Below are 24,673 nucleotides of genomic sequence, written 5' to 3'. Positions count from 1 at the left end.
TTCTTATTTCACTCTATCCTATCTTTCCACAAATCATATTCACTTGTGTCTTTTGATTCCATCAGGACCTGGGGAACCAACACTCTGATTAACAAGCTCCTCTCCATCTTACATTTCTTCTTCTCACTCTTTCCATCTTCTAAGGCTCATGGAAATCTAGCTTTCCCTAGAAGATTCTGCATCTCTGGTTAATGTAGGTTATTCTTTCTCTTATGGCCCCTGACCAATTTGGCCAAGAGAGGGAGTGGGCACCCACCGAGCACATTTTCCAGACCCTCCCTCTGCAACTTCTTCTCTTTTAAAGTTCCCTCTATGACTATTGTTTTCCTCCCATTCTCAAGGAATTGAGTAACTGGCTCACAGTTCGTCTCCATCACTACCCTGCCCTCATGCCTGGGGATGCCAACAAATATATGTTGATATCTCCTTGAACAACCTGGCCATTCAGTTCATTAACCTCAACACCTCAGCTATCTATTCACTCTGCCTCACCTATCCACAGGGTTGGTCATCCCCAAGATCTCCACCACCACTAAAAACTGTGTCACTCCCACAATCTTGAGCTCTGAAATTCCCCTATCTAATCATAATCTCTTTCCATTTTTCTCACTGTCTCACTCATGAACTTAGTCTTTTTCCTCACTATGACCTCTAGTCCTTTTACAATGATTACTCCTGGCCTAACTTCACAGTATTGATTTCTACTCTATTTCCTTGCCCCCTTGTCTTTCTGTTGTTCACATTTTGCCAGTCTTCAGTCTTGGGGAGCCCCCATAGTCTGCCATTTCTCTTTCTAGTTCAGCATTGCTGAATATTGCTAGAAGGAATCAGATGACTGTTCCAACTGGGCCCCCTTTTTGTTCTTCTTGTATAATCTCTACTGGGGCCTCATTGTTGTGTGTCAACCCTTCTTTTCATACTCCCTGAAGCTGCTATTTCAAACATTCCCGTCCCCCAAACCTAAGGATGCCTCTCCCAAGACCCCCTTCTCTCAGCTCCTATTTTACTGAGAAAATCAGGGCCACTCATCATGGGCTCCATCAACTCCCTCACTACCTATCAAGAGCACTATAGAGGGGAAGCCCCCCAGTGGCTCAGGGAAGTCTTGAAGTTTCTTCAAAATATGAGATTCTAAAATCTAGCAGCTAGCTCATGCACATCATACCACATAGCATGAGACCCAATTCCATTTGGGAGCTCCAAATTAACCTGCCAGTCCCTTCAGTTCAGTAATACTGCTTGTGCAGATATACACATTAAGTGTGAACCCAGGCTAGTAGAAAGTTCAGATGCTGCCCTAGCTCTCCTCCTCACTGAGCATTTGGTTAAAGGACAACCTGGTGAGACCTCATGCCTGGGGAGGTGGGACAACTACTAGGCCACATATTTGGTGTTACTGCCCAGCACCAAATTCCCATGCACCAGAAAGCAAAGCCATTCTACTAGCAGAGACTTTCCCTGGTTGTGATTGTAACATGAAGCCTATGAATAGTAAGTAATATAGTTCCAAAAATACCCTAGCTTATTCAAAATTAAATGTTCACCAGTCACACATGGTCAGTGATGGGAGTTGGGAGGGAAACTATTCAACCAAATGACTCTTGAACCAAATACCAATTCCTTCTCCATTTCATCCCCTTGTAGCTGGAAACCAAGAAGGCCCATCTGTATGCTCATCTTGCCAAAGCAATGTCTCCTGTAGTTAAGAGTCTTCTCTCTTGCGTAAAAAAAATCCCATCGGCGTTTTCAATTTGCACAATAATTCCATGCAGTGTTCCTTGCCAAAGTCGATCTAATACTATAAATGCTGGCCCATCATGTGCACTCTGTATGTTATTTCTCTCCTGATCCATGGGAGGAAAGGAAGCCCACAGCCAGAAATTATATATCTCTTCTCTCCCATTTTTACAAACTTTCCCAATGAAGAGTGGGTACCTTGCTCTTCCTATGTGGGAGGTGCCACCTCTCTGCTCTCTGTGACCATGAGAAAACTCTAAAAACAGCCACTTGCTCATTTCCCTGATCATCTTTTCAATGTACACTGAGGTCTTTCTGTCCCACTGCCCAGCACCAATTCCCTGAGTCCCATCTTGATTCCAAGTGGAGACTGACAACATCCTAGGGCACAGATGGGTAAAGCAAAGCTGCTCCCAGCCCTCCCTGGGCTCGAAAGCTCCAGCTGTCAGTGCTGTGTGGCACCCCAGGCCCCATGCCAGATGTCTTCTGACAGGGCTCCTTCCTCTGCTCGCTGTCTTCTCTTCCCTACAAAGCTTCCCAGAAGAAGCTGATTGGTGTGTTCTAAACCTGCCCAAATAGTCTCCCTTGGACCCACTTGGAGCCTCCAAGAAGTTATTCCTTGCACTGAGTGAAGTCATTCACAAAACTACATTCATCTCCTTTGTCTCTCACATCTGTGTTCATTCCCAGGGGCCCACTAATCTCAAAGGGACTGATGAAAGGTGGGACTGACTCACATAAAGTGATTGCAAGGGACCCATGCCCAAGCCTCACTTCATGGCTGATGCCTCAAATATCAAGTAAGAGGTTCATTTGAGCAAATAAAGTGTAATGCCTTCTATTGTTAATTGTTTTCAGCCATTTGCACCCGAGTTTGAGTAAAGGTTGGGGCACACAGTAAGCAATTGATAAACGCTTGTTGACTGACAAGCTGAATGATGGCAGAAAAGAAATGGATGGGAAGCATTAGGGTACTAAGATCTTGAAGCTAGGACCTTCCAAAGATGTGAGTACTGAGAGTAGAGGAGAGGATAGAAGACAAAATTCTATGATTTTGCAATTTCAGCAAGGTTGGTCCCAATTGGAGACTGGTTAAATACTTCGGTCTGATCTCTAATTCCCCAATTCCCAATAAAGAAATTGTATCACATACAGGAGCCTAAAAAGGTCACCCAATCATGGGGTATATTAAGAAAAGCACTATGTCCAGTGCTAGGGAGATTATAGCCCCTCTGTCCTCTGCCCTGGTCAGACCTCATCTAGGGTACTAGGGTTTTGGATGCTTCATTTTGGGGAACACATTGATAAGTTGGACAGGGTCCCGAGGAGGGAAGTAGGATGGTGAGGGACCTTAAGTCCACACCATATTAGAATCCCATTGAGGCAGCTAAGAACATTTACCCTGGAGAAAAAATTGAGGGGGCCATGATAGCTCCCTTCAAGCCTTGCGTAGGAGGAATTCAACTTCTTCTCTTTGGCCCCAGAGAGCAGAACCAGGAGCAATGGGTAGAGATTTCTGAGGAATAGATTTAAGTTTGATGTCAGGAAAAGTTTCCTAACAATGAGAGCTGGAATGTGGAATGTGCTACCTTAGAAGGTAGTGAATGCTCCGTCACTGGAAGTTTGCAGAGGTTTTCCTAGCTAGGGGGGATGTCGATGGCCCCCGAGGTCCCTTCCAATTCTCTGCCTGGGACCAGCTCAGGAAGCATCTGATCATACTAACCTGTCTCCTTGTTCCAGTGGTTTTTGCTATTTTTTGTCCCTAAGAAAAAAGAAAAACCAACTGAAGCTAATGTTTCCCAAAGAAATCGCTCTCTCTGGGTTGCCCTTCTCTCCTTTCTCAGTAGAAGAGCACCTTTAGCAGTGATCTGAGCCATTCTGCTGTCTCCCGAGCACATAATGGCCGGGCTTCTCTAAATGACCAAATGGGTGACTGGGGGAGGGGAAAGGTTGCCCCGAGAAAGCCCAGGCCCTGTGGCTAGGTCTAATACCCATAGCTCTCCACAGGCTCAAAGAGCTTGAGCCATTTCAATGCGGGTTTGATTTAATATTCTCTTGATTTGTCTATTTGTATTTGTTGAGAGGGTAATTAAGATGATTATAGAAGTTGCTTTATTACAAATAAGTGGTCTGGATTCCTGCTGCACATGTGCCCTTTCCCATGCCAACTCTCCATTCCTGTTAATGTTTCCTAGTGCTCAGCCAAGGGACTGGCACCCACAGGAGGTCTTTAACCAATTGGTTCAGAAGAAGCAGGACAAGCAGCAACACAATAGGTACTGTCAAAGAGATGGAGGGTGGGCTGGCATTCTCCTTTGTTGGTGCACAAAGAAGACTGCTTGGCTTAGACTCAGGAGACCTGGGCTCAATTCTCATCTCCTCCATTTACTACCTGTACCTCCCTCCTATCTCAGCTGTAAAAACCTAATGACCCCAAAGTCCCTCCCAGCTGGAAATCCATGAACCTAGGACTCTTCCAAGGTAGACCGATTTCCTTTTGAGATAGACGCCCTTGGAGAGTCCAAAGTTTAGAGGGTCATGATGCCATCCAAGTAATCTGCCAGTGACCCCCCGCTGAGCTAACTGAGCTGCCCAAGGGGTATGCTCTTGGGACAGCATCTTTGGACTTCCATGCTTCTCCTGACTAACCCTTAGGTAACCAGGACTGATGCAGGCCCTGAGGATCACTGAAGTTACCATGCATTTCCCATGTACCTCAATCTAAGATGTTCTCTAAGAGTTGATAAGAGAAAAGGAAAGGTGCCCACCTCACTGCTCCTTCCCTCCACTAAGGGGCCCATTTTAAATCATAGCCATACCTTATGCTTCAAGAGTACTGCTTATGTTTCCTTAGCACCTGCATTGGAAGCTTAACTAAGTGTACTAGTGTTTGGCTCTTTGGAGGATTGGGAAATCACTGCACTTGTAGAACGTCATGGAAGGCATTTGAATTGTTTCGGCACATGCTTTGCTCTACCGAAATCCTCCTCTGATGCCTCATATTGCTGTGACAGCTCAGGCCCTGAGGTCTTGAATGGAAGGCCCAAGGAGCACAAGCTCTTATGCACTTTTTTCCAAACTGAGGAAGCTTCAAGGATACATGGAGTGTCATGTCTTAGGCCTGTCATCTAAGGCCCAGCTGAGCTAGATCAGAGAGGCTCAGCACCAGCCCATGCTCAACCACGGAAGTAAATCTTTTTGGACACAATTCATGAAGAACATTACTGTGCATGGTGGCATGGCAATCTACATCACTGGATGGTACCTAACCTGATCTATCAACAAGCACATGTTCTAGGCACTCTCTTTTTGACTTGCTGGTTCCTAGTACAGTGACTTGCATCTTGGTTGTCCTTTGTTCTCAAAGAGGACCAAAATGACATCACTATGCTAGAGTCAAGTGACAGTGTGTCCGATTGTGGCTGATCAGAGCAATACAAGTCTGGAATATTCTACCACAGGTCGGGCACAAATAGTCTGTGTGAACACTTGGGGTGGATTCTCTAAACTTGCACATCTCACGTTTCTTTTGAGCTACTTCAGTTCTGCTTCGCTCAGAAAGCACAGCACCTTCTGTGATGTGGGCACTCCACGCTGAATGGTCCTGTGCCAGTGTCTCCCATGTCACACAATCAATTCCAAAGTCCTTAAGAGAGACCTTGAGAGTGTTCTTGTATGGCTTCTTTCGACCACTATGTGAATGCTTGTCCTCCTGCTAATAATAATACTACTATTGCTGAAATTTCTTTTTCTTAAGATTTGCAGAGCGCTCTACATATACTCTTTCATTTGATCCTCACTACGGCCCTGCAAGGTAGATACTACAAATATTATTATAATTATAACTATTAGTCCCATTTTACAGCTGAGAAAACTGAGGCTCAGAGAAAGGAAGTGACTTGGGCTTGGCCTCACAGCTAGTAAACCTTGGTGCTCTAATTCCTGATTCTAAGTCTAGCATTTAATAAATGTTTGTTGAAGTAAACCTGCCATTGAATTCTTTGCTCAAAATGACCTTCAAGGTTAGGTATGTCAAGTATCATTATCTCTGTTTAACTGAGGGCAGATGCCAAAAGTCAGGCCCTGAGTCCTAGAATCTAGGTATCCTGAGTCCTAAGCCCAGAGCTTTCCTCAAACACCTGGCTGGGAGCCCATATGTCAAAAATCAACAAGAAGGAACAAATGGGCAGGCTTTCCACGCACAGGACATTTGCTGATGAAAAAGTTGGTTCTGCTGCCTTGCCCGTTTGATCCAACAGTGCTGTGGTCTTGCCCTTGCACTCACTGCTGCTTGGGCCAGGGGCTGCACTTGCTGGCCAGCTGGCAGGCTCATTCATCTTTTGGGCTGTGCATTGATTTCTACCAAGGTAGGACTCAATCCACTTTAGGAAATCTCCTCCAGATGCGATCAATCTGTCACCAAGGCTTAATAGAAAAACCAGTGGAGTGGGCCCCCAAATGAATCTGCTTGCTGGGCCTGTACAGCATCTTCAAGCTGAGAAGCTTTGGGAAGCTGTTTCCAAGTAAATCAACCCCTCAGGACAGAAGAGAAGTTGGTTCACATGGGGAAATTAATCTCCTTTCCCCTACCCCCCCTTGGCCTTAATGACTCCAATCGTTTTTTGGGAGTTTTGGAAGATATTTTTCAGCTGAATTTTGCCATTGTAGAAGGGTCACTAAACCACAACTTAGGATAACATGGGCAATAAATCCTAGAGAATGCTGGTACAGCACAGCAAGTCCTTAGGGGGAGGGGTTGCCTTTGCCCCCTCTGCTCTCTCCTGTCTTCAGCCAGCCCGAGGATTGGATGAAATCCTCAAGTTCAGGAGCTTGCTATGTCTTACTCGATCTTGTAGCCTTGGGTCTCTTGGTGGAAGTGCTTGTGTTATAGAAATAATAACTGTCATTTGTGTAACACAACGAGGTCTGCCAGACCCTTTCCATAGATTATTCCCTCCTTTGAGCCTCTTAATAGCACGGTGATGTGGATATTGTAAGTATCATTACAGTCACCTGATCAAAGTCACAGCTAACAAGTGTTTGAGGTGAGATTTGAACCTAGATCCAAGGCTGGCTCTGTCTCCACCACCCCCACACTGCCCCTCTTCTAGAGGCCAAAAGGAGTTTCTATTTCTGCGCTTACTCGTCTTCCTGGGCATATGGCAATGAGAGCTGGTGCTCCCACATTCAGAGAGGAGCTAAAAAGGCCACAATGCTGATATGGGGCCAGATTATGGGATTTTCATTTCACAAGCTCGCCCTATGCTTGCCCCTCCCCTTCCTATCTGCCACTGCAAAGGAGCTAAAATTCTGCTTCTTGACAAGTGATCAGTATGTATGCCATGACCTCTAGGGAGGACTCAACTCCCTGGCCCTTTAAGGGTACCATTGAGTCACCTATAGATCCTCACCTTAGCTAATTGGTTCTCATTCCAAACAACTCCTTGGAGCTCACTCAACTTGGGAGAGGTTACTTCATCCTGTTCATTATGATGGGACACAAGACCAGAGGCATGGCCGGGCTTGGGTACCATCAAAGGAGGGAGCAGCTGCCCAGATATCCATGCCCACAGCCTTGGAGTAGGCAGGCTACAAGTTTCTCCACACCCTTGAAATCTGCACTGGGGTGGAAGGAACATGTGGAAAGAACAACTTGAGAGACAGATTGCTCCTAAACCATCCCGTTCCTTTGAGGATTTTCTTCTGCAAGGGTGTGGCAGATGTCTCCCTGCCTCAAGGGCCCACTTCTCCTCCTCTGGCTTGGGAACCACATGGCTTCCCAGGAGGAAATCTCACTCCATCAGCTGTCAGTTTCTTCTCATCCAGGTGGAGGCAGGAGGATGCCATCCAGTTCAATCTCACAGCTAACATCCATCTTCCTTGTGTTACACCCCCTGCCCCCCCTCCCTGCACATGAGCTCTTCCCAGATCCCTAAGCTGCCTCCCTTTCTCAGGATGAATCCCCAGAGCAGAAACTAGGAGGAAGGGGGTAATATCGGAAGGTAAATTAACATTCCCAGCATCACAAACAAGAAGACGAGAAGATGCTCACTTTCATGCCATTGTGAAGAGTCAGGAGAACTGAAGTCCAAATTAGGCTCTACCACAAAAATGGCCTTGGCCAAGTCCTTTTCTTTCTCTGGGCTTCGGTTTCCTCCTCTGTAAAATGAGGATATTGAACTAGGCACTTTCTGAGGTTCTTCCTTGATACAATGTTCTATGGGTCTCTGTCCTCTATACTGTCAGCCCCAAAGAATCTATAATTGCTATCATCTGAAAAAAAGATTCAACTATTCTACTTGGCCTTACTGGACAAAACTAAACTCAATCATTGGATGATCCAGAGAGATAGCCTTTTGCCAAATAAAGAAAAACTTCCTAAAATCAGGGTTGTCCAAGAGTGCAATGGGTTGCCTTAAAAAGTAGCATTCCCTGTCACCGAACATCTTCAAATGCAATCAGGATGACTATTTGTCAGAGAGCTTTCTAAGGCAATTCTTGGCCAGGTATGGGTTGGACTAGATGATTTCTGAAGTCCCTACTCTGAAATTCAAGGAGAAAGTAATGAGTGAAAGTAGGTGAGGAGCAACAACATCTGGAGTTCTCCTTAAAGACATGGAAGTCCCACATTTACTAAGCCCACCTGAGGACTTGACACCAGGTGGTGGGCCAAGACGCTTTGTCAAGAAGACACCACTTTGGCCTCCCAGCAAAAGCCATCATCCATACATAGACCTTCTGCCTCTACTGCCATGACCCAACCATTTCCCATGGGGCAATGCTCCTGGTCACCAGGAACTGTCCAGGGCTGAAGCTCAGACAGAGTGATGAGAAGGGCAGAACCAGAATCAGTCTGCCTCTCCTACAGCCCAGAAGGCTCTTGGTCTCAACCTCTGAGTGGTCCTACTCTTAGACACACCCTCAGGCAGAGCAGTATATTCATGGAGTGGTCGAGACAAGATGGGAAAAACAGAAGGACTCTGACAATAAATAAAACAGTGCCATCTCTAGGGGAAAAGTCACCGCATCAACATTCTGCTGCTTACTAAATATTTCTCCAAGGCTCCCAAGAGACAGAAACAAGCAATAGCTAAGCTCAGCAATTGATCAATCAGTCAACAAGCATTTATTAGGCAACTGCCTATAGCTTCTGGACAGCTCCTTGGGGAAGTTAGGCTTGGTGGTCTCCAGGGTCTCTTCTCTTGGGTACCTACATTTCAAGTGCCTGGCTGATGAACTCAAATTCCAGACAGCTAACTTTCCTTTAGCTGTGGATAATCAAGAAATATAGACTAGCACGAGTTGACAGTAAGTTTTACTTTTTTATACAACCCAAACTCTTTACTCTGTACAATTACTAAAACATAAGTATTGAGTGAATCTGACATCAGAGCATAAGATTACAGATTTAGATTTGGAAGAAAATGTTGAAATCACTAAATCTAGTCCTTAAATTTTTTTTGGAATGAGGAAACTAAAGCCCTGAGTTAGGTGACTGGCCCCAGGTCTCTGATTGTAAATCCAGAATTTTTCCAAAACTCTAATGTGCCATCAATGTGGGTGTTCCTCCACTGATGCAGATTGCAACTCATTCATACCTTTTTATTCTCTGAAGTTATTGTCTGTATTCTCCCCTCGATCCTTCACAGAAGATCTTCCCACATGTGAAAGTCTTCCTCTAGGTCTCTTTACATTTTATGGGTACCAAGATAGCATTCAGCCTATCTACGTATTACTCCCCAGGTCTCACTTCATAGCCAGCTCACTTGTTTTTCCATTTATATGGGTCCTCACCCATGTCCCTTACAGCACTTCTTGAACATAGGTAAAGTGTTGCTAGAGCCTACTTTCACTCAACCTGAATCTCCCCATTGCCCTTCAGATCATCTGCATCTTCAGTTGCCTAGAGGCCGTGGTGCTCCAACATTTACAACTATAGAGCATCACCAGGAAGACATGTCTATTAAAAGGATGGCTTTCTATGGTGGGGGAGCAGCTCTAGATCATTAAAATCACTGTATGGCTTCCCCAATACAATCTACCCCCTTTCTTCCTCCTATTCAGCTCTGAGCTCGATCCATTGTTCACCCAAAGAATCTGACCTAGACGTGCATCCTAGCTCAATGGACGTGCCATCCAATGGCACATCTCAGTCTGGACAACAGACATTTCTTTATTCATCTTGCTCTCCCTATATGGATTGTTGGGTTGATCTGTTTTGAGTAAGCGCAGACCTCACTGAGGAGGCCTCACAATGTTCTGGGACTCGATTCAACCAGCACAATGTCATCCACAAATTGAAGCATCTAGAGGAGCCTAGTGTCTCCTACCTATTTCACCTGGATTCTTTGTAGGAGACCCTTCAAGTCAATGGCACCCATGGTTGGTAAGCACACATCTCCCCATCCTATGCCTTGCTTAGTGTTCACAATCACTGAGCAGAGTTATCTCTATGGTTGCATTTATCACAGAATCTTGACTGATCTTAGCATACACATGAGAGACTCCTTGTTGGAAAAGAGTCATTAATCTGAGTTTTGTTCTACCGATTCGAATGCCTTTTTGTAATCAGCAAATAAGAAAAATAGCCAGATCCTGTTTTCCTAGCATCTCTCAATTGTGTGGCTAGAAAGATGGACTCTGCTGAAGAGAATTGTGTATGGTTCTCTAAAATACATACAGGGAAAACTCAATGCTGAATAATGCCTATTGCACAGATGAGGACATGCAATTGGATGGCCAGTCCAGTGAGTTCATACATCATTCCATATATCTAGGACAGACACTGCAGATAGACAGCACGTCAGGCCCACAACTGAATAGGAAGAAGAGCAAAGGTGAAATTGCTTCGGGGAAATCACTCAGTGCTGTTAATGAGTCAAATGCTTTTCGGTAATCAACAAATAATAAACCCAGCAGGATCTTGTATTTTCTGTACCTTTCAGTTAATTTTGTGACTGTAAAGATGTGGTCTGTTATAGAAAGTTATATGCAAAAGCCTGCCTGGTCTGCTTCCTTCTCATAGTTTCATCAAGGATACCCTAGATATAGATATAGACCATTCTAACAAAGATTTTACACATATGAAAAATTAGCCATATGGGTCAGTATTTATTGATGTCCCCTCAATTAACTTTTTGGTTAATAATATAATCTGTGTTATATAATCTTTGGTTAATAATCTAGTCTGCGATTTGTTTTTCTTGATCTCTAGGTGTTCTCCTCTGCCTGAGGCTCTTGTAAGATAATCCCTCAAGGTTTTTAATGTTCCGCCACCTCCAGAATGTATACTTGGTCTGGTTCACCACCCTTCCCAGCTTAAACGCCAAGTCACTATTTAAGAAAGACATTGATAAGCTGAAGGGTGTTCAGAGGAGGGCAGGCAGGATGGTGAAGGTCCCTGAGCTCTTGATACAAGAGGATGGCATGAAGGACCAAGGCATGTCTAATGACTCAGGGAATGACATGATAGCATCCTCAAATATTTGAAGGGATGTCACACAAAGGAAGGGTTGGCCTTGTTCTATTCGGTCCCAGAGGGCAGAACCAGGAACACTGGGTAGAAGTTGCTGAGATTCCAGTTTCAGCTAGGAATCAAGAAAAACTCTCTGATGATTAGAATGGTTGAAACATGAATAAAGTTCCCTTTGTGGGTGATGGGTCCCTCTTCCTTGGAGGTATTCAAACAGAAGCTGAAGGACTACTTGTGGTGGGCTTCAGTGGTAAATCATTGGCCATGGCAATCCAACAGTAGATAGTTGACTAGTTACAGAGAGTCCCCATCTGATCAGATGTTTTCAGAGCTTCTTCACCAAGTCCCATGTCCCTACTTTTCTCTAAATCTTCTTCAATTTAGTTCAGCAAACATTTATTATTCAGCTACTATGTGCAAGTCACATAGTAAAAAGAACAAAATGAAAAGCCTCTGCCTTCAGGGAGTTTACATTCTATAGTATTTACCTACACACAAGTAAGCAAATGCAAAGATTATAAAGCGACACACAGTAATTTCAAGAGTGAATGAGCTAGCTAATAACTAGGAGGAATCAGGAAAAGCCTGGTATAGGAGGTGGCATCTGATCTGTGATTTGAAGGAAGGTAGAGATTTTACAAGAGGTGAGGAGAGAGTACATTCCAGGCATGGGGAGGCCAGCTGTGCAAAGGCAAGGAGGTGGGAAATTGAATGTCATGCATGAAGATCAGGAAGCAGGCCAGCCTGACTGGAATGGGAAGGAATATAGGGAAATAAAATAAAACAAGACTGGAGATATAGATGGGAATCACATTGTGGAAGGCTTTAAAAGTCAAACTTAGGATTTTGTATTTTATCCTGGGAGCAATAGGGAGCCACTAAAGATTTTTGAGTAAGGGGGTGACACGGTAAGATCTGTGTTTTAAAGTTATCACTTTAGAGGCCATGTAGAAAATGGATTAGAGAAAGAAGAGACTGCTCTTATTCCATTCTCTACTAACCTTTCTCTTGTGACGATCCCATATCCATTCTTTCTGCCTTACAGGAGCCCAAAGCTCCTCTGACCCCTAACACAAGGCCACCACTCTAGCTGAGTGCCCAAGGCTACTCCCTAGCTTCCCTTCCCAACCAGACTGTGTATTGTTCAGCCCTCATTTCAGAGAAATGAGCCATCTGCTGAGATGACCCCAGCTTGCCATGGTCAGAGACGTGCCTGACATCTGTGTTCTGGTCTTCTTGTCAAAAGCAAAGGCCCCAGCACCCTGAACACAAGCAATGAGAAGATGCCAACTCTGTGTCTCCAAGCTACACTATTCCTTTTCAGCATCCATGGGGGCCAGCTTCACTTACCTGCCTTCAAATATCGAAAGAAGGCAAATAGGGGACCTGATAACATTCACTGAGGCTGAAAGGGGTGATGGTGCCGCAGCAGAGATTGGGCATCTCGGTGTCATGGAAAGAGGCTTGGGTTTGAACCCTGGGACCATCTCCCTTTCCTGACTCTCAGTTTCCTCATCTCTAAGATGGGGCTAATACTACTTGGACTTCTCCCCTCATGGACTTGTGTCAAAGAATGTGCTTTGGAAGCCTTAAAGTGCTTGGGAAATAGAAGCTATTTGGTCTGGCCTTCTATCCAGGGAGCAGGAACGAGCCACCCAGAGTGACTTCCAGACCATAGCATGGGGCAAGGAAGCTCAAAATTCCTAGCCCCATTCCCCACACTCCCACTCTGGCCACGTACTCGGTAGTTGTTAGGATCCTTCTTTCCCACCAAACTGCCAACTAACTTGGGGTTTGGGGTCATTTCTTTTGTGTGTCCAACCTATTCCAGTTCTCTTCTTGGTCATGAATTTCATTGGAACCTCCCTAGGAACTTCAGTCCTGACCTGTCTCATCCACAAAGTACTAGGCTGGGAATAAGATGGCCTGGCCAAAATTCTAGCCCCACTTCTGCCAGTTTCTAGAAGTTTCTCTTCTCTAAGCCTCAGTTTCCTCATCTGTCAAATGGGGATAATGGTCCCTACCATGATGCCCCCTCCCCCCTACAAAAAAGCAACCTAAAATAGGTGGGCTGGAAAGTTTGCTGCTCTGATGCCTGGCTCTCTGCCTGAATAATGCTTAAGAAATGTTCCTCTCCCAACACATCTCATTGATGTTTTGTTCTAATCCAGAAGACTCCTGACTTTGTATGTAAAAAGGCAGCACCTGGGGCCCAATCCCAGTCTGACATCTCTGCTGATTCCTGCCCAGGCCGCCAATTTGCCCAGACCTACATGAGAATCAGCAGCCGTGACAAGGATGATATGCTCAGTGAGCCAGAGCCTCTTAGTAAAGGCAGTTATCCCCTGCTAGAGGGTTAGCAATGCTGCTGAGGAAGATGAATTAACTCTTTCAGTCCTTCTGGGTGCCAAGCCATAGGCTGACAATTAAATCCAACTGACCAAACATTCTCAAAGTGCCAGACTCTGCACTCCAGAGAAAAGGCTTGATCTCTGCCCTCAAAGCGCTTATGATCCAACAGGAAGGATCCAGTGTTTAGCCAGCTATGGATACTATGAGGCAGAGAGGAATAAATTTGAGAAGGAAGAGCTCACAGTCTGTCATCAGGAAGAGCTGAGATCAAAGAAAGGAGGAGGCAGCCCTTGAGCTACAGCCCAGCTGAAGAGCATCATTTTGCCTGGTCTAGAGCACAGACTGAAAACTGGAAGGGACCTCAGAATTCATCTCATCCAGTTTCCTCATTTTGCACAAAAGAGACCTGAGACCCAGAGAGAGCTAAAGGTTTATCCAAGGTTACACAGGCAGAGCCAACATGCGAACCCAGGCCCTCTGACAGCAGAGGCAAGGTTCTTTCCCTTGTAGATCCCTTAAACAAGATATCCAACCTCCCCAAAATTCCCCCCTCCCTCCTTTTTTGAACCCAGTAGCTTTGGCCCATAGAGGACCTGTTTGATCTGGTTCTGCCTGGAAAAGGCCTTTGGCTATCCAGACAAGGGCATGATTGCATTCCAGGCTACCAAGATGGCTTGAGGAAGGGTTTGGAATCTTCCAAAGAAAAAGCTCAAGGGAGTCATTGAATCAGGGCCTCAAAGAGATCTCCAGAGGCCCTCCATCACTCTTATTAATAGCTTCCAGAGAGCTGCATTTGCTACGAAGTCCTGGGCCTGAATGTCCCCCTAGCTCCCCTTTCAGCTGGATTCATCCTGCATTGATCCACTCACCAGACAAATGCAAGGAAGCAAAGGTATTAGTGGGATTGTGGTTAATTCTGGAAGAAAGTGAGAGACTCATTGGATGGATGGGCTAGCCTAATGCATTAACCCTTTCCTCTAGGCCCAAGAGGCAGAAGGCAGGGCAGATCTCCTATGCCCAGTACTCCGAGATCTGGGTTTGGAGATTCATAGGGCTGAAATTCAGGCAACTTTTCAGTAAAAAGTAAAGTTGAAAAAAATGCTGTCAGAGGACCTGGGTTCAAATCCTGTCTTAATAATATTTCTTATCAGTCCTCTGTCTTTCCTCAAATAACATTGCATTTACTCATCTGAATACATATTCTAGAAGTAATCCCCAGTAAAACATAAGCTCATTGAGGACAGATACTAGATGACCTTTTAGGTCCCTTCCAATTCTAACCCTTTGAAAATGTAGCTATGATGACTTGGCAACAAAGCTAGGATGTTTTTTATATCCTCGGCACCTAAATGTTAGTTAAATAGCCTTGAAGCCTTTGCCCACAAGCTCCAACTTGTGAGGAAACTTACTTAGCCAAAGACCTAGAACCAAACAGCTCCAAGGAGTGAGTGACCAGAGAAATAGATAATCCCCACCTAGGTCACTTTCCACTCTAGAACACAGGCATGGACAAATCTTCTCCTCAGGCCAGCCAGGAGACATAAATAAGCCCAGCATGCAATGTGCCCGGACACCACTATCCCCTCTCACATCAATGCACAAAATACCAATCCCGCAGCGTGTTTCTAGACTAGAAATTGAGGAAGCTCAGCCAGTGAATTACTCATGTTTTGAGTTTCAAACTGAACAGTGCCCAGGGCTTCTGAGGTAAAGGCAATTCTCTCTGCTGCTGGCTGCTCCTGCCGCCTGTGCCAGGGAAAGCCAGGCTGAGCTCTCTAGGGAAGATCACATTCTTTGTTAGCAGGAATATGCCATGAGCTGAACCCTGTTGCTCACTTCCAATGGGGAAATACCCCACGTGAAACCCAAGAAGGCCACAAGTCCTGACCCACTGCCTGAGGGACACTCTTGATGAAAGCTGCCAAGCCCAGGCAGAGAGACAGGGCCAGGGTACCACTGCTGCTGAGGTTTGCCCTTCCAAAAGGTGAATGGTGGCACATTTCTATACAAAAGCTGCCTAGGGATAGGGCTTCATGGGGAGAAGAGTGAAGGAGAGGCCCAAGCCCCCACAAGCACAGTACAAGACTTTCTCCCATAACCCCACCATAGACCAAAGGCCGAGTCTCCAAGATCCAAAGGCTGAGATCATGCTAACTGAACATTGCTGATGCTACTGTAATGGCACAGCTCAGGGCGCTTGGCAAATGACAGTAACCAACACAGTACATGATTCCCACATAGAAACCGACCTCCAAGCCCAGGTCTTAGCCGGTTGTCATAGCCATCCAACAGACGGTCCAGGATTCTGGTGAAGATGGTGATGTTGTCAGTACTGTCATCTGGAATATCCGGACCATGCTTTGGAGACAGCCTGGAGCATTGGGAGAAAAAAACAAATATAAACAGGAGATATAATCCCATTCCTCCACTGTCTTCATCTTCTTTGAAATTTCTTAAACCCAGTTCTCACTTTCCCCAGGAATATTTTCTATCTCTCTCTGATATGACCCAGTGTCTACCAACCTGAAGCAGATATGTCTCCTGAAATTCAGCACAAAAATAATGTAGGAGACATCCCATTGACTTAGTATTGACTGCAGTTTTCATAGCCCTCCAGCTGAGCAATGGTGCCAGGGTCCAAGCTGGTTTACCATTGCAGCCTCTGGCATCAGGCACCAAACCTATGATGGAGGAATTAGGTAATCTCCAAGTCCATCCTGGGCTATTTTTCAGGACTTCCCCAAATAGGTACCCCTTAGAAACTCCTTGGGATTCCTTTTGGGACATTCAGAGAACTGGACTCTGCAAGAGTTGGTGGTGGCACTAGGGGGTCATAGAAGGGAGGCAGGCTTCAGGGTCCATTCAAAGCAGAGCAAAAATACAAAGCTATTGCTATCAGTTGTGGTGCAAGGGAAGAACACAGGCCTGGGAAATTGGCAAGGGGGCAGAAATGGATATAAGCAACTTTTAGGCCTGAGAGAACCTGGGGGAGAGTGAAAAATCAAAGCTAAAGGAAAGATGAGAGAGCACATTCAGTGATCCCAGATTCCTACAAGGCCCTGGGGAGGTGGCTGCAAGAGTATTCATGGCCCAGAAAGTTTCTCATCCCTGGCTGTGAGGCCTCAGGCTCCCCAGCAGGATGGCAGTGGGACAGAGACCACGTAAGTTCTGGGAAACTAGGGGAAAATGAGAGGGGCTAAACTACCAGTGTAAACTGAGGTTTTGCTAAGCTTGAGTCAGCTTCTTGGTACCATCACTTAGTCAAATGATCTCAGATCTTGAAAGCTGGAAGAGAACTCTTGCAGATCACCCAGCCCAAGCCCTCCACTTTACAAATTGGGAAACCAAGGTCCATAAGTAGTCCACGAGGAGAGCCAGGGTATGATCTCACTCCAAACCTAGTGCTCTTTCTGCTCCAAGCAAATCTGTATTCCCCCAGCATAATCATCAGATATTAGAACTTGGAAGCCCCTTAGATGCAGAGAGGGAAAGGGACTAGGCCAGGCATTCCCTCCTATGGAAGTTCTTCTGTCATGGCAAACATCTGGCCTACTTTGGGCAAAGGCTACAGCATCTCAACTTTGTACTTCTTGTCCATGGCAAGTTATTTCAGAGCATAGAAAACAAGGCAAGTGGAGAAGGAAGAGAAAGTCCAAGGAGGGACAGGCAGCATGCTCACAAGCTCATGCATTGTGTGTGGCTTCCTGGGTCCTCTCTCCCTCTAGAGAGGGCCAACAGAGAAAGCTCTGAGACCCCTCCAAGCAACGGTCCCCTTCCCAGCACTCAGCAGGCTTCCTGATTGATGGGAGGCAGCAAAGCCACCACAGGCAACTAGGAGCCAGAGGGAAGGATGACAAAGCACCACTCTGCAGTCAGAGGGAGAGAGGAAAAGGCCTGGGAGGAATGGCAGTTTAGCAGATGGATTGTGAGAATTGGTGCAAGAGTCTCATCTGGTGGGGGTTGGGGCCCAGAGCTGACAAATCGATGCGCTCCTGCTAAGGAGTGAAAGAAATGACCTGGAAGCGGGCACTTGATTAAGATGAGTGCGCAAAGCGACCACTAGACACATAAATGCTTGTCAATGGTTTTGTAAATGGTGTCCATACATTTCCAGAGGGCCAGGCTGGGACTCTATGCCCCCCCCCAATATTCCTGCCTACCTCAGTCTGGGGCCAAGTAATGGCCATGCAAAGGAAGAAAACAATCTGTGTCACCATTCCATATGCCTTTGCTGCTACATTGGTTTTTCCTTTTTTCTCCTTATCCCATTACTTTACTGGGGAATGTGGGGGGGTCATCTCCTCTTGGCCTCTCTTCACTCCTGAGGATTTTCAATTCTATGATTTCAAGTTCATGTCCAGGGAAGGGAAGGGCCATGGAAGGGAGAGGGAAGATAAGGGGGGGAAGGCGAAAGGTGAGGGGAAAGGGGAAAGGGAAAAGGGGAAGGGGCAAAGGGGAAAGGTCAAGGGGAACGGGAAGGGGGAAAAGTGGAAAGTGGAAAGGGTAAAGAGGAAAGTGGAAACAACAAAGGGAAAAGGGGAAAGGAAAAAGGGGAAAGCGGAATAGGAAGGAGCAAAGGGGAAAAGGGAAAAGGTCAAGGGACAAAGGGGAATGGGGAAAGGTCAAGGGACAAAGGGGGCAAAGGGGAAAGGGAAAGGTCAAGGGACAAAGGGGAAGGGACAAAGGGGAAAGGGGAAGGGGCAAAGTGGAAAGGGCAAAGGGCAAAGGTCAAGGGACAAAGGGGGCGGGTGAAAGGGCGAAGGTTAAAGTGGAGAGGGCAAATGGGAAGGGTCCAAGGTGAAAGGTCAAGGCAAAGGGCAAGGTGGAGAGGGCAAAGGGGAAGGGTCCAAGGGGAAAGGTCAAGGGACAAAGGGGGAAGTGGCAGAGTGGAGAGGGTGAAGGGCAAAGGTCAAGGGACAAAGAGGAAAGGGGAAAGGTCAAGGGACAAAGGGGAAAGGGGAGGAGGCAAAGTGGAAAGGGTGAAGGGCAAAGGGGAAGGGGGAAAGGGGAAAGAGGAAAGGGAAAGGGGAAAGTCGAAGGGGAAGGGGAAGGGGAAAGAGGAAAGGGAAGAGGAAGGGGAAGGAACATGCCAAAAGGAAGCAGGTTCAGATCCTCTTCATTTGTTTTTCTTCTCCAAACAAGGGTTGGTAGTTTTCATGTCATTTGGGTCATCCTCATTTTACCCACCATCCAATTGTGCCTGTTCAACCTGAGGATGTCCTGGGCCCGTGTCCCAGGTGTGGCAGAAGAGGCATCCCCTACCCCCAAGGATTCTGAGCAGAGTGGAAAGGCAACAGCTTGAAGGGCCTGCAGAAATCCTCTTCCTTTAATCCCTCATTTTACAGTGGAAAGCAGGGAGAGGGGAGAGGGGCCCAAAGTAGAGAAATAACGCATCAAGAGTCACACAGCAAGTGAGTGGCAGAGCCGGTATAGAATGCAGGACTCCCGACTCTCAGTACAGCCCCATACCATGCTGGCCCCTCTTACAGGGACATAGATGCTCATCAAAATGCATGGCCATTCTGGTCTATGAGAGAATGCCACTGGTGTTTCTCCATTACAGATTTAATGCAAGTCCCTTTTAAGAAAGGAGTTAATTAATGTTGTGATATAGCCCCAACCCTCTTTTCAATAGATCTCTCTGTGATTTTACACTTGGCTGGTAATGAATTTCCCGCCTGAGTTGAACTACATTGTTGAATGGATGGGAGCTTGTTGGGTCTCCCTGGATTTCTCACTCAGGCCAGAACTCCTTCTCTGGCAATGACTGAACTTCAGGCCATTCCAACTGAGGCTGACCCTAGCACTGCCACCATGGCAATTACCCTGTGGCAGCGTAGACTAGCACAGTTTCCAACAACAGCCACACATGGACCCATAGAACATCAGAACTGGCAGGGTCAAGCCCTTTACTGGAGACAGAGGAGAAAGAGAAGACTCAGAGGGGGAAGTAAGCAGCATGATGTAAGAGATGGCTAGAGCACTGAATTTGGAGGCAGGGGCATGGGGTTGGATTTGGGCTCCATTTACTGTGTGCATGACTTTGGTCAAATTGTTTTCCCTCTGAGACATAATTTGCCTCTCTGTTAAAAAGAGGGGGTTGAGTACATGGAACATATTACCTTTATGGATAGGAGAAGAATTTATGAATACACAAAGGCAGAGAGCATTGTGGGATGTAAACAAGATAATTTTGATTACATTAAATTTAAAGGGTTTTGTACAAATGAAATATAGCCAAGATTAGAAGGAAAGCAGAAAATTGGGGGGGGGGTGGAATAGACAGTTTCTCAGATAAAGGCCTTCTATCTTGAGTATATAGAGAAGTGAGTCAAATTTGTAAGAATGTGAGTCATTCCCCAATTGATAAACGGTCAAAGGATATGAACAGGCAGTTTTTTGGGGAAAAACAGAGAAATCAAATCATAGTTATGTGAAAAAATGTTCTAAATCATTATTGATTAAAGAAATGCAAATTAAAACAACTCTTAGGTACCATCCCATACCTATCAGATTGGCTAAAACAATAGAAGAGGAAAATGACAAATATTGGAGGAGATATGGAAAAAGTGGTAGAATTGTCAACTGATCCAACCATTTTGGAGAGCAATTTGGAATTATGTTCAAAGAGTTATAAAACTGTGTATAGCCTCTGACCCAGTAATTAGGTCTGTTTCCCAAGGTGATAAGAGGAAAAGGAAAAGAAACTATATGCTCTAAAATATTTATAGTAACTCTCTTTGTGGAGGCAAAGAACTGGAAATTGAAGGGATGCCCATCAATTGAGGAATGGCTAAACAAGTTGTGCTATATGTTCATGATGAAATACTACTTTGCTGTAAGAAATGATGGGTTGATTGATTTTAGAAAAAACAAGGAAACCACTTGCATGAAATAATGCAGAGTGAAATAAGCAGAACCAAGAGAAGATTGTATACAGTAACAGCAATATTGTTTGAAGAGCAGCTTGGAATGAGTAAGCTATTCTGAGTAATATGAGCATTCAACTCAACTATGAAGGTGGAAAATGCTATTCACCTCCAGAGAAAGAACTGACATATGGAAGTATGTATTGTATGGTTCCACATATGTATCTGTGTCAAATGTTGACCTTCTCTAGTGAGGGGTTGGGAGGGAGGGAGGAAGACAATTCAGTACTCAAAATGTAACAAAAAATGAATAAAATAAATATTTTTTAAAAGGGTGGGGGGGCACAGTAGTCAGCTTCTAGGTTGAGAATTCACTATTTCACAAAAACTGCTGGGAAACCTGGAAAATAGCACAGCAGAAACTGAGCATAGACCAATATCTTTTCTTTAATTTGGGTTTTTTTTTGTATTTTTTGTTTTGCAGGGGGAGGGCAGGGCAAATGGGGTTAAGTGACTTGCCCAAGGTTACACAGCTAGTAAGTGTGTCAAGTGTCTGAAGACAGATTTATTTGAACCCGGGTCCTCGTGACTTCAGGGCCAGTGCTGTACTCACTGCGCCACCTAGCTGCCCCCCATAGACCAGTATCTTATACCATATACCAAAATAAAGTCAAATGGGTTGATGATTTAGGTATAAATGTTGATACTATAAGCAATTTGGGAGAGCAAGGAATTGTTTACCTGTTGGATTTATGGAGAAGGGAAGAATTTATGACCAAACAAAAGATAGAGAGTATAACAAAATGCAAAATGGATAATTTTGATTATGTCAAATTGAAAAGATTTTGTGCAAACAAAGCCAATGCAACAAAGATTAGGAGGGAAGCAGAAAATTGGGGAAGAATTTTTATAACCAGTGTCTCTGATAAAGGCCTCATCTCTAAGACATACAGGGAACTGAACCAAATTTATAGGAATACAAGTCATTCCCCAATTGAGAAATGGTCAAAGGATATGAACAGGCAGTTTTCAGAGGAAGAAATTAAAGGTATCTATAGGCATATGAAAAAATGCTCTGGATCACTACTGATTAGAGAAATGCAAATCAAAACAACTCTTAGGTACCACATCTCTCCTGTCAGATTGGCCAACATGACAAAACAGGAAAATGATAAATGCTGGAGAGGATATGGGAAAATCAGAACACTGTTACACTGTTGGTGGAGTTGTGAACTGATCCAGTCATTCTGGAGAGCAATTTGGAACTATGCCCAAAGGGCTATAAAGATGTATATACCCTTTGACCCAGCAATACCACTACTAGGGCTGTATCCCAAAGAGATCATAGAAGTGGGAAATGGACCCATATGTACAAAAATATTTATAGCAGCTCTTTTTGTGGTGGCAAAGAATTGGAAATCAAGTTGATGCCCATCTATTGGGGAATGGCTGAAAAAGTTGTGGTATATGAATGTAATAGAATACTATTGTGCTATAAGAAATGGGGAAGATAAGGACTTCATAATAACCTGGAAAGATCTACATGATCTGATGTTGAGTGAGGGGAGCAGAACCAGGAGAACATTATACATGATTACAGATACACAGTATATGTGATGACTAACTTTGATAAACCTGGCTCTTCTCAGCAATACAAGGTTCAAAGACAGTTCCAGAAGACCCATGATGGAAAAATCTATGCACATCCAGAGAAAGAATTACAGAGTCTGAATGCAGATTGAGGCAAACTAAATGCTCTCTCTTTTTTTCTTTTCTTCTTTGTTGGTTTTGTTTCTTCTTTCTCATGATTCATTCCATTGGTTATAATTCTTCTTTACAACTTGAATATTGTGTAAATTAGTTTAATGCGAAGACATATGTAGAACCTATCTCTGATTACATACTGTCTTGGGGGGAGGGGAAGAAAATTTGGAACTTAAAAACTTGTGGAATTGAGTGTTGTAAACTAAAAATAAAAAATAAATTTTAAAAAAGAGGGGGGTGGGTTTGATGACCTCAAAGTCCCTTCCAATTCTGGAGTCTATGAAGTGACTCACCCAAGGTCACGCTGCAGATTAGCAGGAGAGCACCAGAATTTTTGACCTCAAGACCTGCTTATAGAATCTTTCCTAACGATGCTTAGGGAAAGGCTAAGTGCCTTCAGGCTAGCCTGCACCTACAGCATCTCTAAAAGACAACTGCTTTTTCCTTAACTATCCCCTACACAGTGGGAAGGCACCTAGCAAAGCCTAGCTCCTCAGTAAGCTCTCTGCCTGTTCCCTCCAACCAAGTCCTGCATGGCTACATAGCAGCTGGATGTTGCATCCTCCCAGGGAGAGAGTTAGACAGACTTGGGGAGCAAAACATTTACGGCTGATCAACCAGAGCATGTTAGTCCATTTGCTTGCTGGATTTCAGTAAAGGCTGGTGTGTAATGGGACTTCAATTTCCAAACACATCATCTGTTCAATGTGTGCATGTTTGGAATATTCACAGCACATTTTCTACAATGAACAATGTTCAGAGTCATATGTGGGTTCCTGGGCTAGAGCACAAAGGCCTATTTAACCCAGAATATGACAGAAAAATCTCATATATAGAGATTAGGACTATTGGTCAGCTACATTATGGATAGATTGTGGGTGCTCACACCCAGCTGGGAGCATGAAATGAAAGTGGGGGAGAAAGTAAAGCAGCTTCAGTTCAAGGATCAGAGGTCACCAGCCAGTTTGCAACTCTTTGGCTCATCGCCCAGACCAGAAATTCTGCTTGCCTCCCAGAACTCATAGCAGTACTCTTTTGTTTCTGGGATCAATCTGACCTTTGGCCTTAAGTCCTTGTCTTCCTATAGACCTCCTATATCTACTCTCAACTTCACCCTCATTCTTGATTAGCTTCACTCCAGATCCTGGCTCTCCTATCCTGCCCTGTCCCATACCACATGGGACAGAAGGAAACATAGTAGCACTGTGAACCCCTCCCACCTTGATCAGAGCATGGCACAAGCTAGTCCAGCCACATAAGTGGAACTTTATCGACTTTATAAATGACATCAACCCCATCATTTTATAGAGCAGGAAAAGTGAGGCCAAGAGAGAGGAAGAGACCTGTTCAAAGTCACACAGGTAGCAAGTAACAGACTCAAGATTGAAAACCCAGTTCTTCTGATCCCGTAACAACCACAATGTGTCAACTCTAGGAACATTTGTAAAGTCAGTAATATATATGTTAGTGCTTGCCTGCTGCATATTGATTTAAAAATTAGTATACATGCCTAAATAGAGTAATCACTCTCGCATGCATGTGAAAAAGTGCGATCCATGCACTGCCCTGATCAGGCCACATTTGGAGCCTTGCCTTCAGCTCCAAGTACCACAATTTAGGTGGGAGATTGGAGAGCTGGAGAGCATGCAGTGGAGCATGACTAGGGTGGTGATAGGCCCCAGGTAGACTAGGTGAGAGAAGATCTGAGATTTGGAAGGGCCAAGGGCAGATGATCATTGTCCTTGGACAGAGGACACAGATAAAGACATGTCAGGATTGAAAAGCCAATCTGAAATCTAATCAGTGGGGAAAAGAGGGAAGAGGGCAGGAAGCTGTGGGAAGCATCTGGAAGTTAGATTTCTGTCTGAGCTGTACTCAAGGACAACAGTTGAAGGCACCTTCTGTTTGCACATGAGGTTTCACAGGAATCCAAGGCAGCTGAGCAAAGCAGCAGCATATCACAAGAAAGTATGAGAAGTCCTCCATAAATAAAGCTTTTCTCACAATATCCAAGTAACTGAACCCCCAGAAGGGCAAACAGACAAGAAAAGTTGGTTTTGTCAAGAGACATAGCCACAAGAGCTACCAACAAGAATAAGTTGGGGGTGAGGACTTTACTTCCAACACACATGGAGGCCGAAAGGAATTTTGCCACGAGTAGCAACAAATGTGCTTTTTGTGTTTCCTCCAGTGCCAAGGAATGGTTATGTCTGTGTAAAAATGCAAGTCAATCTTCCTGGGAGGTGAAAGACTAGAGGCATACCTCATTACTCTCCAGGGAAACAGTGAGAATAAAATGTTCCTTGAAAGTTTGGGAGGAATTCTTCAAAGGGAAAGCAAAGAGGGGAAAGAGTTAGAAAAGGCACAAAGGAAGCATAACCTACATCAGGAGCCTGGAAGGAGGAACAATGAAGCACAGGGAAAGAATGGGAAAAGGAGGACCACTGGACATTTTGTATCATAGAATAGGTTGAAGGCT

General features: G+C 44.9%; 1 protein-coding gene across 1 annotated transcript in view; it reads right to left on the bottom strand.

Moving 5' to 3' along the window:
- Positions 1-24,673, bottom strand: part of GABRA3 (gamma-aminobutyric acid type A receptor subunit alpha3) — a 139,137-nt gene that overhangs the window by 102,341 nt on the left and 12,123 nt on the right. The window contains exon 2 of the mRNA XM_036740247.1: positions 15,811-15,932. Coding sequence (XP_036596142.1) covers positions 15,811-15,932 — 122 coding nt within the window. The remainder of the gene's footprint in view (positions 1-15,810; positions 15,933-24,673) is intronic.

Source organism: Trichosurus vulpecula, chromosome X, assembly GCF_011100635.1.
Source record: "Trichosurus vulpecula isolate mTriVul1 chromosome X, mTriVul1.pri, whole genome shotgun sequence".
Taxonomy (NCBI): domain Eukaryota; kingdom Metazoa; phylum Chordata; class Mammalia; order Diprotodontia; family Phalangeridae; genus Trichosurus; species Trichosurus vulpecula.
Note: the sequence above shows the minus strand (reverse complement) of the source record. Positions and strands in the feature narration are given on the sequence as shown.